This window comes from Ambystoma mexicanum, chromosome 4p (genome assembly GCF_040938575.1).
Source record: "Ambystoma mexicanum isolate Mex_15411 chromosome 4p, UKY_AmexF1_1, whole genome shotgun sequence".
NCBI classification, from domain to species: domain Eukaryota; kingdom Metazoa; phylum Chordata; class Amphibia; order Caudata; family Ambystomatidae; genus Ambystoma; species Ambystoma mexicanum.
Window position 1 is genome coordinate 954,767,630 of NC_090927.1, and position 17,788 is coordinate 954,785,417.

The window sequence follows — 17,788 nt, forward strand, 5'->3', positions numbered from 1 at the left end:
GCCAGAAGTGGTCCAGGGACGTGCCGCGCAGATGAAGACAGCCACAGAGGAGCAGTCTCTGTCATCCTGAAGAGCAGCAACCTTACCGGCAGACAGGTAGAAGGCCGGTCGGAGAGCTGGAGGAGGGTTTGACAGTTTTTCCAAAGTCTTGACTGCAAAAACACTGCACTGCGGTAGCCTGAAACAGCAGGAATATGCCAGGAAAAGCTGGGGATTTGGCCTGACAGCAACCGGGGTTCTCCAAAAGTGTCTATTAAGACGAAAAACAGATTTTGAATACCAAACAATTAAAGCAGGAGAGCAAAAAGGTTGCAATTCTCCTCTCACGAGGTATCAATTTGGAGAAACCTGTAACAGGCATTGCCATCAGTCAAGAGACCATAAAGACAAGCAAACGTTGTACAAATCATCTCTTTATGAGATGTGGAGACACTTGGAATAAACATTGCCACTAGCAGAAGTTAATCCTGGTAGCAGAGTAAACCAGGAGAAGGAAGTTGTTGTGTGAAGTAGATTTTAATTATAGCAGGTGAGTAGACCAGGGAAGGAATAGTTGCTTTACCTTTGCTTTAAAGTAAGAGACTTGGTTGTGTTAAAGAGTGTTGTGGAAAGAAAAGATTGATTTTAATTCATCATCCTGACAAACTCCTGTGTAACAAAGGATTTTTGCTGTGCTAAACTGACAAAAGTATTCCACAGAAAGAATGATTGTTAAATTCCTCTAAACCACTTTACATCTTGGGAAACAATACTTTATGGAAGAAACAGTTGCTTTGATTTTGTGAACAATAGTTTTTTGGAAGAGACATTTTCTTTATTCGTTTGAAAGACATGTTGAATTGAAAGACATTTTGTAATTGAACTGAATAGAACATTGTTGAAACTAAACTCTTTCAAAAGTCTTCCTGAACTGATTCAGGGGAACAGAATCAAACACTTGATGCAAGGATTGTTTTGTGGGAATTATAAGTTTGAAAATGTGCATTTGTTGGTGGAACTGAAAGCGGACACATTTGCCTTATATCTTTTGGTTGTGTATGTTAGTGTGAGGGTCAGATATATTTGGACACAAGGTCATTTTCCTTTAGTTTTAGTTTGCTAGGTAGGAATATTTTTGTTAGGATAAGGACAGATAGGCTTTTTTTCACCCCTATTTAGTGTCAGTCAATATGGCAAACCTTGAGAAAACTTTAACTTTGTGTCCGCCTCTCATTTCTGACCCCTCACATTCCCTATTGTATTCGTTCTGGGTAGTCTTTGCTCTTCTTTGTTTCATTATGAGCCAAGGATGTTTCTCCTGGGTAGTCTCTACTCTTCCTCATGCTGGTGGAAGTGAAGAACTGGGTTTTGCAGAGACACATGGATGTCTGTGGTACAGAAGTGAAGGATTGATTGATTGATATTTTATTTCTATCGCGCTCGTACACAAGTGTTTCAGAGCGCGACAAGGCAAGGGAGGGGAACAGGGGAGAACAAAACAGCGATCTTACTAGGCCCAGTGACATTGAGAACGCGCAAGTGCATGGGAGAGGGGGGAGGGGAAAAGTGCATGGAAGGGGGGAGAAGTGGAAAGTGCAAAGCAGAGAAGAAACCGATAAATAACAATAAATAAATAATAAAGGCAACAAACAGTGGTAATGCAGCCAGCAATTTGCAAGTGCTAGGTTTAAGGCAGCAGACAGGGTAGGTCTGATAAGTGCAGGAAGAAAAAGGGGGAGCTGTTTGGGTACAGAAACAGACCCCAGTGCAAGGGGTGACCCGGAGGCAGTGCGGGAGGGGATGAGAAGATGGGCCTCATGGACTGAGGGGAGGTAAAGAAAGTGGGTGGAGCATGAGTGGTGTTGTACCGTGTTCTACCTAGATGCTCATCCTTGACCATAGAGGGGGGAGACTCTCCCCATGAGATCCTTGTGCTGTGTAGCGGCCTCACCTCCCTGGCCAGGATTTCCCCACTTTCTCAAAAGTTCCTTTAAACTTCCCAAAGTTCAAAGTAGCGATTTGCCGCTTTTCGTTCAACACAGCTCGGTTTCTTATCGAGCCCCTCCCCCCGACTCACCGGCTGTGATAAACCACTTGGCTTTCTTCTCCTTCGAGTCAAGGTTGGTACCACAGAGACCAGCGTCTCTCCCTGGCTTGGCTATCAGCAGAGGAGGGTCTTGTGTACCATCGGCATCTGCTGCAACACACTGGCCTTTATTCACGGTCTTATGTTTCCGTCTGCTGAGGTTTCACAGGCCTTGATAGGTAAGGGCAATTTTACTTCTCCCCTTGTCACCCTTTCAGTATTCACCGTCTTTCCCCTTGCCTTGATCTGCTTTGCTGAGTTGGCTCTCACGTTCTGTGCTCTGCCTTGCTAGTAGGGTGCTGTCATGCTCCACCTTTTATCCCTGTGGGGAAGGGAAAGGACCGTCAGGTGTGTGTCATTCTGGTCAATTGCCTGACTTTGCCTGACCCTTGTATTGGGACATGTCGAGTAAAGGCTCTGGTGTTAGTCCGTTGTTTTTTGAGTTGTGTGAAAGTGTTTGTGTGAAAAAGGTGGAGGAGCAGTGTTTTGGAATATCCTACATGGTAGGATGGGAAAAGTTGTCAGAAGAAGGGGGATACCGCGTCCCTCCCATCATTCTCCCACTCCCCAAAGAACCCCATCCAGATGATCCTTCCTCACTGGTCCACCCCCAGGGACTGGATCCAATAGCGATGGCTTTGTCCTGGCCACCTGGATTACAGCTCCCCAGGGACTAGTTAGGGAGATACTTTCAGGTTTCTCACAGTATCCTATAGCGGGATGGTGTGCCTGCGGTACTTCTGTGAGTACCTCGGGCCAAGGAGGCTCGCTCAATATGGTCAAGTGAAAATTCTCCTTGATCAAGTTGTTTACCCTCAACACTTGCCATTGCAGACATCAACCTCCATAATGTGCTGTTAAGGGGTGCTGTCGCAGTGCCCTGCTTTGTGAGATCACAACAATGTCCCATAAAATAGGGAAATAGGATAATCTGCTTTCCTGATGGCTTGCAGACTCTTGTTCCCTGGAGCGCCTTTTGCTCTTCGTGCATTTGTATAATGTGCCTTTTCAAGCACCAGAACGACCCACTTGTGTTACTGTATGTGCAGTGTTAAATTTACAATTGTATTAAAGTGCACAATGTTATATTAGGACACTTTAATTACTATGCACACAATACTATGCAGATATGTTACATGTAAACAGTAATAAGTCTGCAGTAGCTCAAGAAGCTCCTCAACTGTGCCTCCCCTCAACCTAATGTAATCCTATGGTAAACACTGTGAAGAATCCAACGAATCCCTGACGGAAACCCTGCCTTACGTCTCCTCCCAGGTGGCTAGGGAAAGGCTGACGCTTCCAGATCCTGACCTTGTGGGTGGTGTATTGTGGGAGGATCACCTGGGATGAGACGGGTTCCTGGGTGGTGAGGCGTCCCGTGGGATGAGATGCAGTATTTATCCTCTGACAGGGAGTACCTTTGTGAGTTGCCAAAACAGGTAATGTCCTGTTGGCATTATAGTGGCCCTGACCCACATATAAGATCTATAACCTGGGGTATAAACCCTGTTAAATCTGAGCAAATATTGTCAACAGGAAGATATTTGGAGAATAAATACCCTCCTTGCCTGAAAACACTTGTGTATATGCATGTTATAAATTCCATATCCTATCTTACTCACTAAGGTATCATGAAAAAGGATCTAGAGAAAATGCCTTAAATCCAATGTCTTCCGCTGTGACAACCATTTCTTACAGTCTATCTTTTAATGAGTTTGAGAGAATTAAAGCTGTCCTTAAACATAACTTAATTGTTGAAAGAGATAACTTTACTGAAGGGGGCTACAAGTCCCATAATCTCAGAAGTACTGGGATGAGAAAGAGAGCTGAAGAGGCATGCTGTGGCAGTAGCCAGGCAGTTAAGTCTAACAGCCACTCCTGTAGGAACCTGGAAGGCATAAAAGGATCCCATCAGGTTCAGGCAATTGGAAGGAGCTGGAACTATGATTGGAATGCGAGCTGTAGCAGTAGTAGCAGAAGGAAGAAGGCACAGGGCTGGCAAAAGAAGCAGAAGTGGGAGAACAAGAGGAAAGCCGGAACGTGAAGACAGCAGATTTCACCTGCTTGTTCTATTCCCCCAAACTCTGAAGTACAGAGGCTGTGCAGCGGAAGACGTGCAGGAGCGCTGTCTTTCCCCATTTGAGCCTGATTGCTGTGGTTCCCAAGCAGCGGACGTGCAGGAGACCAAGGCAAGAAACAGTTGTCAAGCCGTGGGTCTCCCTAAATGTGTGGCCGAAACCGCAGACACCTTTACTGAACAAGGGTGTGGGTTCCTAGCAAGCGGAAGCAGTAGAAAAGCATCGGAAGAAAGCATGGAAGCAGTGCAATCCGCTGAGCAAGTGTCAAAGAAGCCAGTGAGTGAAGCACAGCATTTGAACCGCTTGCGCAAGCATTGTCGGTAGCGGTATCGAGTTCCCTGTTCCCTCGCATAAGATTTAAAGCAAGTGGAAGTTGTTTGTTGAAGCTGAAATACCCCAAACAAATGAAATGTAGCACTCGTATATAATGTGAAAGTAATTTTACTTGCGTGAGAAGCTAACATTGTATAAACCCATTGTTCAATCTTTAAAAGACTGTTACTGCTTGAAGGAGTTGGCACGTGTCCTTAAGTAATGAGAGTGAAGGCTGGGAAGACCATTACCGAACATCTAACCTTGATAATATACTTGTTAAAACTTGTAACTTGTGAAAACTACATCAAGGAGTGGTTGCATGTGCCTAATTGTGTTTCCGCAAAGGAGGACTGAATTCTATCCTTCACTTTCACGTGGGAATATAATTCTATACCAATCTTAAAACCTTAAAAACTACCTCAAGAAATGATTGTGTGTGCCTAATTGGGATTTCTAAAGAAAGACTGAATTCTATTCTTTATCTTAACATGGCATACCTTTCATTTATGAGAGGTTAAAGTGTATAAACTATTAAGAAGAGAACACACATTGCCCAAGCCAAGAGTCCCCCCATATTAATAGTGAATCCAACCTTTCTCAGAGTCAGAAAACAATCTAACTGTACTGTGATGTCGATAACAGTCAATTAGCCTATGATACAAGTGTACAAGCATTACCTGAAGCTAAGAGAATGGCGCCAAGGCTTCTGGGTAGTCACTTGGGTTGATAACTGGCAGAAAGTTGCAGGTAAAGTTGGGGAAGAGAAATTGGCTGCTTGTTTGTTTGTTTGCTTGTTTATTGTTTTTGTATGGCACACCAAACCCAAAGGTAACTGGGTGCAAGCAGTACAAGGAGGCTTTAGGCTTGACGATACAAAGAATTAGTCATAGTATTACCGGCACATAGGTGGCGATACTTACAGTTCCCAAATTATGGTTCACAAGTTGCAGATGAACAATTAAAGCTATATACAGTTACATTACAATATATACAATTACACTTCAGAGAGCAATATAAGGTGCAGTTTCAATTTCAAATATATGATGGCCGATACTGGTTTGGTATGTTGATTAACACTAGGTTGTGGGGTGAGCGTCATTGGTTCTGATTCATTTCTGTATGTTACGTCTGAAAGTGGGGTAAGTTTGATCAGCCCGGAGTGAGTAGGGGAGTGAGTTCCATGTTTGGGCTGCCATGACTGGGAAGCTTCTGCCGGCAGATTTGGCTTGGTTGAAACGCGGTATGCTGAGTCAGCATGAGTTGGAAGACCTAGTCAGGCGATTGGTAGTTTTCTTGGCTATCCGGTCAGAAAGGTATCGTGGTGCAGCATTATTGAGACATTTGTGGGTCAAGGAGTCGTTTTTAGCAGGATTCTGTCTTAATTGACAGCCAGTGGTTTTATCTTCTAATCAAAGATATGTGCTCTTTATTTGGGATATTTAGTGCCGTTCATAAGGTGTTATTTTGTAACCTTTGGATTTTGTTTAAGATGTACTTGTTAGCCTCCAAGTAGAGAGCATTACAATAGTCCAATCTTGAAAGTATGAGGGCATTTGCTAGGGTAATGCAGCTAGTTGGGGAAAGATAAGGTCTGCAGGTTCTAATTAATTTGCATGTATATGCTGATGTGGGCGCTAAGGAGTTAACTTGTTTGCTCATGGTTAGTGTGGAGTCAAGGTAGAATCCAAGCGTTTTTACTTCCTTTACAACCTTGATAGAGTTGCCATCAATGTTGAAGGAGGAGTATTCGTTAAGTTTTTTAAGGATGGCCGGGGTACCTAGTATTAGAAGTTAAAGACTATTTTGAAGTTGACACAACCTGTAGTGCCAATGACTGTGGAAGACAGAGAGAACAGAGTATCAAAGTCAAACCTAGAGTTATTCAGAGAAAGAGTGTCTTGCCTAATTGAAGATGTTGAAGTACTTTAAAGCGTATCTTGATAAGCCTGTCCAGAAGTACACATCACTGAGGCTGTGGTAGTAGTCCAAAGTACTGAAGATGTGGTTGTATATCTGGTTGTCATTAGATGCAGCATTGTAGTCATCTAAACAAAGTGGAGTACTGTGAGACAAAGGTGACTGTTCTCATGGTGAATCAAGTAGAAGTGAAGTTGTTGAAGTGGAAGCAGCCGCACTAAGAAGTCACCCTGACAGATAAACCATTGTGAATCCTACAACTGTAACTAAGAAAATACTAACTATTAACCAAGAACTGTGTATCACTAGCATTTGGTTGTGGATGTCATTTCTTTTGAACTGTGGCAACTCTTCTTGAAGAGGTGACAAAGCATTGCGGCTGGGATTACCATTGGTGCTGTTTGGTGTAAGTGGAAAGTGGATTTTTCCCCAAGAAGAAGAGATTTGCTATCATTGGAACTTTGGTTAACTAACATTTATATATTGACTTTGAAATATTAAGAACTGATATGAGACATCTCTTTCTTTAGTTAAACCCTTACAGAAATAACCTTAAATCCTGAGAAGGGAAATCACTGAGGCCATTGGACGGTTATTCAGAGACTGTGAATGTTGTTCATGTTATGTTGTATTGCCATATACTTTCTTTGCATATTTGTTGCTTAGTAGGAGAGACAGTTATCCTGTGTTAGATTGTTTTCCCTTGGCTTTGGTTAGGTAGGGAAATCGTCAGCCGGGTGTCCAGTCAAAGGGTCGAATACATTGTTTCGAACTGCAATAGTTTTGAATCAAAAGGATGGAAAAAAATTTTGAATGTTTTTTTTGCCTTCATATAGAAACAAATACTAGCGTTCCCCCAAAAAAAAGTGCATTAGAGTTTTTTTAAAGATCCTTTTGATTCGAAAGTATTGCATTCAATCCTTTTGTATTCAAACCTTTCACTATAAACCCAGTCAGCAGAGTAGGGATAGTGAGACATTTTTCATAATTTCATTAAGAATAAAATGTCATATGTTGATAAATCATCAACATTACTGACCCCTCACAACACCCACAAAACACAGGTAAACCAAGCAATAAAAACAAAGCATGCCTTTAATGGTGCATCATGTTAGAAAGCTTTTTTCTAAGGAATTATTACATTTTGAAACTACTGAATAACACATTTATTTCATCAACCACGTGTTGTTGTTGATTTCAATTAATATACAGTATCAGTGTAGTGAGTTTATATTAAAAGTTTACTGTGCATTTCTTACATCTATCTCTAATTCATTGAATATTAGGTGATGGTGTTTGTTCATGCTCGGAATTCCACTGTGAGAACTGCTATGGCTCTCAGAGAAATAGCCAAGAACAATGGCCAAGTTTCATGCTTTCTACCAAACCAAGGACCGGACTATGGGCACGCTGAAAAACAGGTAAGGGACAAATGGCATTATATTGTAATTGGTTAAGTAATTAAGTTCCCTCAGTTTATTTTGTGTTATTTGACGATGAAGTTGCGCAGGTGTAGTTTCATATGCAGTAACATTAGCAGTTCTTGACGTTGAATCTTCTGCATGGATCCGCACATACCGTAATGTATATACTTCCAATTGGCACACTGACTTTTCAAAAATAATGATTGCCACGCCTTTCACGCAATTCAGTCTACATCATGGTGCCACCATAGCTCAATGTCTGGCTTTCAAAGCCAATCAGATATGAGCCAAACCCATTAGATCCCTCAAGGGATGATATTGCAATCATGAGTAATACTCCTTATACAGTGATATATATTGTTGTTTTATTTTCATTTGCAATTTTTTGTCTTGATATAGAAATGAAATGTATCCATATGTCACATAAACAATTCAATTAGAAAGAAGGAATCAGGAAAAGTGAAAATGAAAAGAAAAAGACAAAATAACAGCAACATACACTTGTAAAATATGTAGGTATTCTGTACCATGATGCTTTTCACACAGATCCCTATGCTCTAGTGATAATGGCTTGACAGGGAGGGCATCTGAAGCAACTCCTCACACTCTGCAAAACCTGGTGAAGGTGTGTTACCCTGGCTAGCGTTATGCAGATTAAGAAGGGTTGTTCATGTCTAAACAATGCCACAATAGCATCATTTCAGCAGAGATGAGCAAGCCCACCTACTTTGAATCAAGTTATCACTTCTGAAATAATCTAACAAATGCCTGTATTGTTGAATGGCAACTAAGCATAGCCTGTCAACACTAACCCAGTTTCTAGAATGCAGACGACACATCAACAAACACATTAATATAGCCATGTGTTCATTGTTTAAATTAAGGCAATTAGCAGATGCTGTCTTTATTATTTGTAAAGAACATAGACATATAGCGAAATCAAATATTAAAGCTATTCTATTTTTTTCAACCTGAACAAAAATATTTATACTGAGATAACCTTGTTTGAAATGTGCCTTCAACTTTTGATATGATCCGATCCCCGACATCCACAAGTGAGTCTTTTTGCACACCCCGAAAAGGTGAAATTTCGGAGATGAAGAGTATTGGCTTTCAGTGTAGCGTTTGATTGCAGTGTTAGCTTTCCGTTCCCTGTGTGTGCTCCTTTTTCTAATCACTTATACTCCCATGCTTTGTCATTGATTATGTCATACTTTTTGATTGATCAAATTTTTCAAATGGCGTGCTCATCAGTCAGACACTTCTAGAGAATAGAGAATTCACACTGCTAATCTTCATAGGTTGATCATAACTTCTATGCATGTGAATGAATAGAAAAATAAAGTGGGGCTATTGGCTCTCACCGTTTTGAATGCAGAAATGTATTTTATTTCACATTTTATTGCAGCAACATCATTGGCATTTGCATTTCTGGGATCTCCTAGCCTAGGCATGAATGGGTGGCATCATTTTTCAAAAGGTTATTAACATTCATAAATGTACGATTTATTTAAAACCATAGGCTATTTGAATTTGGTTTCATATGATAGATGTGTTTGCCATGATCGTAAATCATTTTTCCCTTTTGTTTCGAAGTGATTTAGTTGTGAATTTATAGGCAACATTTGTTTTTAAATTCATGAATAGTATTGTTTCACATAGCCAATTATATCCTGGGCATCCTTTCAACTTTGAGTTTAGTTTCTTGGGATTGTGAAACAATTATGCTAGCTTGCCTTCCAGCCAATAATTAACCTGGATCTGATGATCCAGGACCTTCATTGCATGAGTTTCCATTAGGCTGACCATCTGGTTGCATTTTGTGATGAGCCGAAATCCAAAGGTGACACTTTAAATACTGTAAAGTGTATTTAAAGACTTGGCCTGAGGAGAGCCGCCTAGTTTGAAATGGGAGCAATTCTGAATCTTATCAGCCAGCACACCATGTTTTGGGCTCTAGTATTTTAAGCTGTATTTGTGAGAATATCTTCTCCTTAGATGAACTCACAAGGGTGGGGGTCCTACAACTTGGAGACCTGGTCCGCAAGAGCCCTTTGTATTCCTGTGAACCTAATGTGATTTCATGGTAACAGACAATCATTCTTTTCACTCCTGATGAACCAAAGGAATTCTCATGGGACACATACACCTTACCACATTTTACCATTGAGGCAGGGCTAACATGGAGTTTTAACTTTTTTTCAAGTGTGACAAATCCAGGGAATGTGTCCTTTCTTCCCAAGGGGGGAGCCACCCCTTTTGGACAAGGTATGTGAGCCCGCTATGCAAAACCTCCCTTAGGGGACAGGGCAAGTGGGATCTCACTGGGGGTGAGCCCCCGTTGGGGAACAAGCAATCACCAAGTGAGAAGTGTGTAACATCGCTCTTAACACCAGAGTCCCAATTGTTTGTTGGCTGCATGGGGGCTGAGCACAATACAAATGTACACAGGCCTTTAAATGTGCTTGTTTTGGCTGCTGACCCCACCATGATGACAGAAACAAAGACACAGGGGTTGCATCTCTCGTTGCAGAGAAGAACATAAAATGGCCCGAGACCTTACCTGTGGGGGCGAGGGATCTCGGAGCCTGCTGAATGCTGACGAGTCCAGGAGGGCAGAGTGTCCCAGGTAAAAAGGTCTCCGGCACAGAGTGTCCGAACTGCTGCAGATGCTGCACACAGGTGTAAACGAATCATGAGGCCCAGACGAGCAACCACTGCGACAGGGCTGACAACCTGAGAAGCGCAGTACCGCAGTTAACTCCCTAGCGAGGAACGCCACGGAACACATGTACAGAGCTTATGCAGAGGAGAGGGAGGAGGAAGGCGGAGCTCAGGCTAAAGAGCCAGCGGGCCCAAATGCGACTAACTAAGATGTAAGAGAAATGGAAATACCCGGGAGGGGTGAAACATAAATCCAAGCCCTGCAAGGGGACCAATGACCTTAGAGCAATAGAAAGACACGAGAGGGGTGAACCTGAAACCCAGACCCCACAAGGGAGTAGCAGAGAAATATGAAAACCCAGGAGTGGTGAACCTGGAACCATGTCCCTGCAAAGGAGTAAGAGCCACCAGAGTATCAAAAGGTACAAAGACCAGAGAGCCCATTCCTCGCTGAGAAACTAAGCCACTCATGGAGGGTGTGAAATCACGTCAATTCATACCTGCCATAAGGTTCATGCTTGACCAAGACAGTCCATTATTTCAAAGGAACTGTGAGCACAGTGTGATGAATCACGGGATTCTGCCACTTCTCGCCAGCAGGGAGCTTTTCCCTGTGAGGTTAGGGAGGTGAGCCTCACCCTACCAAGGGGTAGAGCCAAGCGGGACCTCATTGAAAGAGACTTCCCCTGTGGGTACAAGGACTCAATTTCTAATTAAGAACTCCCTAAACAACATGTCTCTGACCAAACTTCTAAACCATCTAATGGAAGAACAGACTAGAATGTATTTTTGCCAGCCAAGCCCTCTGGTTGATAGAGAAACATTTATTGTGTACTGAGACTAATAAGATTATTCGAAGAATACAGGGTCTAACTGAAACACAAAAGAAGGACTTTGACACTACGCTGTGCCAGGGACGTCCCATAGCAGCATTATAAATATTGGAGGTGGATACCTGAGAGGAGAGAGAGCCTGGGAAGTTTGAATCAGCTAGAAGGAGCAAGCTCAGAGAAACTTGGATGCTCTTCATCCAAATTAAGAGATACATCAGAGTGCATCCTCCGACGCATGGCACTGATTTGGAGAGAGGAGACAGAAGCCTGAATTGGTCACAGAGAGTCCCCAACTCAAGAGACGAACAAGTGGTATTGTGACCGCATCGGGGTGGACTGGCATGTCCATGAACGACACTGATACCATTTTTCCTACGATATTAAGGAGTGAGCAGCCTGACTGTGGGACGAACAAACCAGTAACCACCCTGACAAGAAATGAAGAGAGTCCCAGCATAACGGAGACCCGGTGACATCATCCCAGAGTAGTTCAGGTAACTGGGAGAAAGGGTGACCCGAGAAGGGGACTGAAGGTAACGGGCATACCCCTACTCATCCCAGTATAGACAAAGTGTCGAAAGGGAGTGAGAAACATTACTGGGACACTCATACTTGTCCCATTAAAGACAAAGTGTCAAGAAGACACAAGTAGAATAACAATGTTACTGATCACGGGCAGCCTAATGGTCTCTCGGGAGCATGAAGATATACACAGCCAGCCAGTCGGAACACAATCCACTGGCAGGGTTTAACCACACAGCAGAATGCCCCTCTGCCCCAGCGAAATGCTACGAGACACACCTACTATCTGCAACTTGGGACGTGGGGTACAGGAGCTGTAGAGGATGACCATGGACAAGGGTGAGTGAAGTGATAGTAAGGGTTAAGTCAGGGAATGATGACTACAGTTCAACGGAATAGTACCTGGAAACTTGATACTAACAGCAATGCAGAGCGTGACAAATCCTGATCCCGTCTTTAAAATGGTAGTGTCATGATCCCAGTCAGTGAGCATAGTCCTCATTAAGGCAGTCAGGCTAGGCAGGGAACATTCTATCAATCAGCAGGTCAAAAGTGGGTGTTAGCCTGGCACACATGGCATTCATACCATCCACAGCATATACTTCCATAGACTCCTGTGATGTTCAACAGTAACTTCATACACTAAACATGGCCGCCACAAAGCCCATTTACAAGTAGCATCACGGTTCTATTAATATTTGCAGAGGCGCTACTTAAGCCTCGCCTCCGCTGGAACGCGCGCTTCGCGTCTTCTCCGCTGAAAGCGGGTAATGCTACCAATGTTTCTCCTTACAGAACCTGTGAAGAAAAGGAGATAATAGAGACATTAGTTTTACGAAAAGCTACAGAGTTCCATAGTTCACATAAGAGACTTACCCGACAAAAGTCATCTCAGACGCTGCTATCTCACTCGCAGTTGCAGCATCTCCAGTCAGAAGTTTCATTCACAGCTGCAGCATCTTCAGTCAGCAGTTTTTTTCTCGCAGCTGCAGCTTCTTCAGACAGTAGTTTTTTGCTCGCAGCCGCAGCTTCTTCAGTCAGAGGTTTCTTCCGCAGCCACCACATCTTCCGAAAACCTGCAGACAAAACAGGAGGTATTTAATTAAAAAACGAACTTAACAGTTTAACAGAGAAGACGTTTTTATAAGCTTTTACGTACCTGAAAGGTTCTTCAAGTTTTCACCTCACAGTTGTTACCGCGCTCCACCTTGAAGGCTGCAGTAGTTACTCTGTATTGGTGAACTTACGTTTTAAGAAAACGTTCTCATCCTGAGTAACTGTGCAGCCATCTGCAGCCATAATTATTTCCCCGAATTCCTAGAACCTGCGAAAAGGAGAAAGAACAAAAGTAATTTGAAAGAGAGATCTCTCCTACGTGGGAATCAATTCAAGCCCTTAAAGATTACAGTATCTTCACCTGCTTACTTACCAAAGACTCATTCTAAAACGAATAGACATTTCAGAGCAAGAAGCTAAAGAGTTCATCAGCAGCCCAAGTTACCATTGTTTCTTCCTCTCAACGCACCCCTGTAGAAAAGCAGGATGGAGAGCTCCACAATAATAAAACACAGGCGAGAAGGGAATTTAGCCCTACAGTTAGAAGGGAGTGATTTAAGGGAATACACATTTCATGTAGTATTATCTCAGTTAATAGATATTATAGCATTTCTATTGTTGTCATTTGTTTGTTCAAACAGAAAAAGAATCCTAGAGGCTCCAAGGTATCAGGTCCACAGGCTAGGAAGGTATTACCTTCCCGAGGAGTCCTGGTAAGCGTTACAGGTAGTTTCAAAATCAACAAACAAAAGTCTTGTTAACGTGTCCTAGCTAAATACATGCATAACTAGCAACAGAAATATGATATATGGGTCCAAATGCAAACGGTAACTGTTGAGAGAAGGCTACTGCAGCGTCTCGTTGGGCTAAAAATAATGATCTGTCAAAGGCGCAGCGATCACGTGAAGCGTGGCGCTTTTAGGGAAGCAGTCCCGGCGTGGCTTCCGAAGTAAATAAGGAAATGGATGTCACGGAATCCATAGCAGCTGTCCGTCTCGCCACCAGTACTGCAGCCTTGAGGGACGCAAGTGAGCGCTAGCATAATAGGTTGGGAAGCGAAGAAGGCGTGAATTCTAACAGTATTCCCCCCTCCAAAATTCCTCCCATACAAAGGGATAGCAGGTGCTGGTTTCTCAGGATATTTGGCATGGAATCTATTGAGTAATGCAGGGGCATTCATATACATAGAAGCCATCCATGACCAGTCTTCTTTTGCATAGCCCTTACAATGAACAAGATGTTGTACATTATTTCTACATTTATGGGTGTCAAATATGGCCTGTATCTCATATTCCTCCCACAGACCTTTCCCCATGTCATGAGGATATCATTTCGATCTGGTGGTTGGTTTCATTAATAAGACATAGAAAACAAGATGCAATTTATACTGAGCAGGAAGGTTCAACTCCATGGCAACAGGGTTAATAATGCGACAGATAGGAAAAGGGCCTGTACATTTGGGCTTTAGTTTCTTACCACAGGCAAGTATGCAAATATGTTCTGTAGACAATCAGACTTCATCCCCAATAGTATACTCTGAGGATGGTCTTCTTTACTTATTAGCATATAGCTGCGCATTCATCTTAGCTTTTAGTAAATGCGTCTTGGTGGTTGTAAACCCAAAAAAGATGTAACTGACATAGTTCTGGACAGCAGGGACTTGACTAGCTCTGGGTAGTTTAAGTGGAATAGAAGTAGGATGTTTCCCAGGGGATAAATGAAAGTGAGTGGTTTGTATGGCAGTATAAAGAGTACTTGTATGAAAATTTTGCTAAGGACAACATGTCTACCCATCCTGTTTCTATTTCAGTTAAGTAGCATCTCAAATACTGGTCGATGATCTGGTTTGCCGTTTTGCTTTGGCCATTGCTTTGGGAGTGATAAGCTGAGGAGTAGTCTAATTGGATATCTAATAATCTATTGATCTCCAAAATGATGAAATAAAGTGACACCCACGATCAGTGACAATGTTCTGAGGAAGGCCATGTAGTCTGTAAATGTTATGGAGGAAACGTAATACTAGGACTGGAGCTGAGGGCACCGCTTTCATGGCTATGAAATGGCCCATTTTGGAAACCCGATTGATAAGTGAGTATAACTGTTTTGCATTTACCGAGGGGGAGTTCTTTTATAAAGTCCATTGAACATGATTGCCAGGGATGGTTGGGAACTGGTAAAGTGTGTTAGAGTTCAGTGGGGTTCTGTCAAGTCAAGACGATTTGGCTTAAGCGCATATAGCACAACTAGAAACTTAATCAATGGTGTCTTTTATCATGGAATTCCACCAGGCATATCTAGAGATTTTCTGGAATGTCTTTTGTATTCCGAAATGCCCAGCTCTCAGAATGTCTTGACACCAAAGAAGCATGGTCTGTTGACTTGGTGAGGAGAGTAACCATAGTTTGTTCTCATGGAAGAGTAACCCTTGATGTTTGTGATTGTGTAATGTGTTTTGCAAGAATTCCTTCCTTTTCAAAGGGGTGTATGTTTCCTTAAAGTCTCTTCGTAAGGAAGGAGTGGAACATATAGGGCCATAATGACCTTGTCAGGTAAAAAGAAAGGAATATTATGTACATCATAGATGTCATCATCATCTGTGTAACATAAGGCATCTGCTTTGGCGTAAAGGGATCCTGGCTTGAAGGTAACTGTGAAGTCAAACCGGGAAAAGAAATGGATGGATCCACCTGTTCTGTCTTTGGTTTACCGCTTTGGCGTTTTTAAGAAATCCTATGTTTTTGTGATCTGTAAGAACGGTGATAGGGTGCTGGACTCCTTCCAATAAATGTCTCCAGGCTACGAATGCTTATTCAATGGAGAGTAGCTCCTTTTCAAAGATTCAGTAGTTTCTCACGGCTGAATTGAAAGTCTGTGAAAAATAAGCGATTGGGTCTGTCTTCGTAGTATTCAGATCTCGTTGTTCTAACAGGGCACCCATAGCATAGTTGGAGGCATCGGTTTCTACTATGAAAGGAAGACACCTATCGGGAAGCATTAGTATTGGATCAGAAGTTAATCTTTTCTTTTATTCGGTGAAAGTCGCTGCTGTCTCTGTATTACAAACCTATGGGGTTCCTTTCTTGAGAAGCCTGGTCAATGATAATGGGAGATGTGAATATTCTGGAATGAACCTCCTACAAATGTTAGCAAACCCGAGGAACCGTTGTAACTCCTTAACGGAACAGGGTGCCGGCCAATCCACTATAGCAGAAATCTTACGTGGGTCCATTTCTATACCTTGAGGAGTGAGTACATAGCCTACATATGCAATACGGGTCTGATGAAAGGCACACTTTGATAATTTAGCGTACAAATGGTGCTTTCTTAGGTGTTTTAATATTTCAGGTACATGATGAATGTTTTCTGTTTTAGAGAATGAAAAGACAAGAATATCATCCAGATAGATTATAACATGAGTGTCCAATATTTCTCTGAATATGTCATTCAGGAAATGTTAGAACACGGCAGGAGCATTACAAAGTCCAAAAGGCATTACCACGTGTTCGTAATGTCTATACCATATTCAGAAAGCCATTTTCCACTCATTACCCTGTGCCATCTCTTATTAAGTTCTATGAGCCCCTAAATCCAGTTCCGTATACCAGCTGAACACTTGAGCTTGGTCTTATGGTACTTGAATGAGAGGTAGGCGGTACCTGTTTTTTTTATGGTGATGGTGTTGAGTTGGCGATAATCTATGCATGGCCGGAGTTTGATTTCATCCTTTTTTGGATAAAAAAATTGGTGCTCCTGCTGCAGGGGTTGAGTGTCGAATTAAACCTTTTTTAAAGTTATCGTCGCCAATAACTCATCAGATAAAGCATGTGTCCTGCCATAAGAAATTTTAGCTCCCGGTATCAACTCGATACGACAGTCGTATTTCCTGTGTGGTGGTAAACTCTCAGATTCTTTGGAGTCAAAAAACATCGGCGTAATCATGGTAGTCCTTGGAGAGAGTATCTTGCAATACCAGAATCCTTTGTACTTGCTTCCGTATGTCCTTGGGCGCATGAGGGGGAAAATGCTGACCTTGAACAGTTTGTTTGTTCTCCTTCCACTCGATGAGAGGGTTATGCAACGGCAACCAAGGAAGTCCTAGGATAACTTGAAAATGTGGACCTGAAATGGCATTAAAGGCCATAGTCTCATGGCACATAGCATGGAAAGAGAGGTTGGGTCTGTAAGATCAAGGGACCGGATAGCAACGGGGAAGCTTCTACCGAAAGAATTGGTTCAGTGATCTGTTTATTGACTTAAGTACAAGCAATTGGCATGAGCAAAGGCAATACCGTAGCGTCTCGTAGGGTTTAAAATAATGATCCGTGAAGGACGCAGGGATCACTTGAACTGTGACGCTTTTAGAGAAGCAACCCGGGAGAGTAATGCCTACTGGGGTGTATTCCAAAGTAAATAACGAAATGGATGTTGCGAAATCCATAGCAGCTTTTAGATTTGCTGTGAATGCTACATCTTCCAGGGAAGCCAGTGAGCGCTAGCATAATAGGTAGGGAAGCGAAGGAAGCATGAATTCCTAACAAGGAATCATTACTGGAAGATTCATATTCGTCCCAGTAAAGACCAAGTGTCAAGACGACACAAAGAGAGCGAGAATTATTGTTGGAACAATCGTACTCATCCCAGTAAAGACAAAGTGCCAGGAATATACAAAGAGAGCGAGAGTCATTGCTGGGATTCTCATTCACATCCCAGTAAAGACCAACTGTCAAAAATATATGTGGAAAGCGAGAATCATTCCTGGAAACCTCATACTCATCCGAGTGAAGAGGAACTGTCAAAAGTATACAAAAAGAGTGAGAATCATTACTGGAAAGCTCACACTCGTCCCAATCAGGACAAAATATCAAGAATTTGTGAGTAGTGTTACTGCTGGAGGGCTCATATTAGTCATGTTCA

The 17,788-nt window shown here is 42.5% G+C and overlaps 1 protein-coding gene across 2 annotated transcripts in view; it reads left to right on the top strand.

The window, feature by feature from the left end:
• Positions 1 to 17,788, top strand: part of ASCC3 (activating signal cointegrator 1 complex subunit 3) — a 2,962,611-nt gene that overhangs the window by 1,558,913 nt on the left and 1,385,910 nt on the right. For both annotated transcript variants that reach the window (XM_069606524.1, XM_069606525.1), the window contains exon 15: positions 7,662 to 7,796. In XM_069606524.1, coding sequence (XP_069462625.1) covers positions 7,662 to 7,796 — 135 coding nt within the window. The remainder of the gene's footprint in view (positions 1 to 7,661; positions 7,797 to 17,788) is intronic.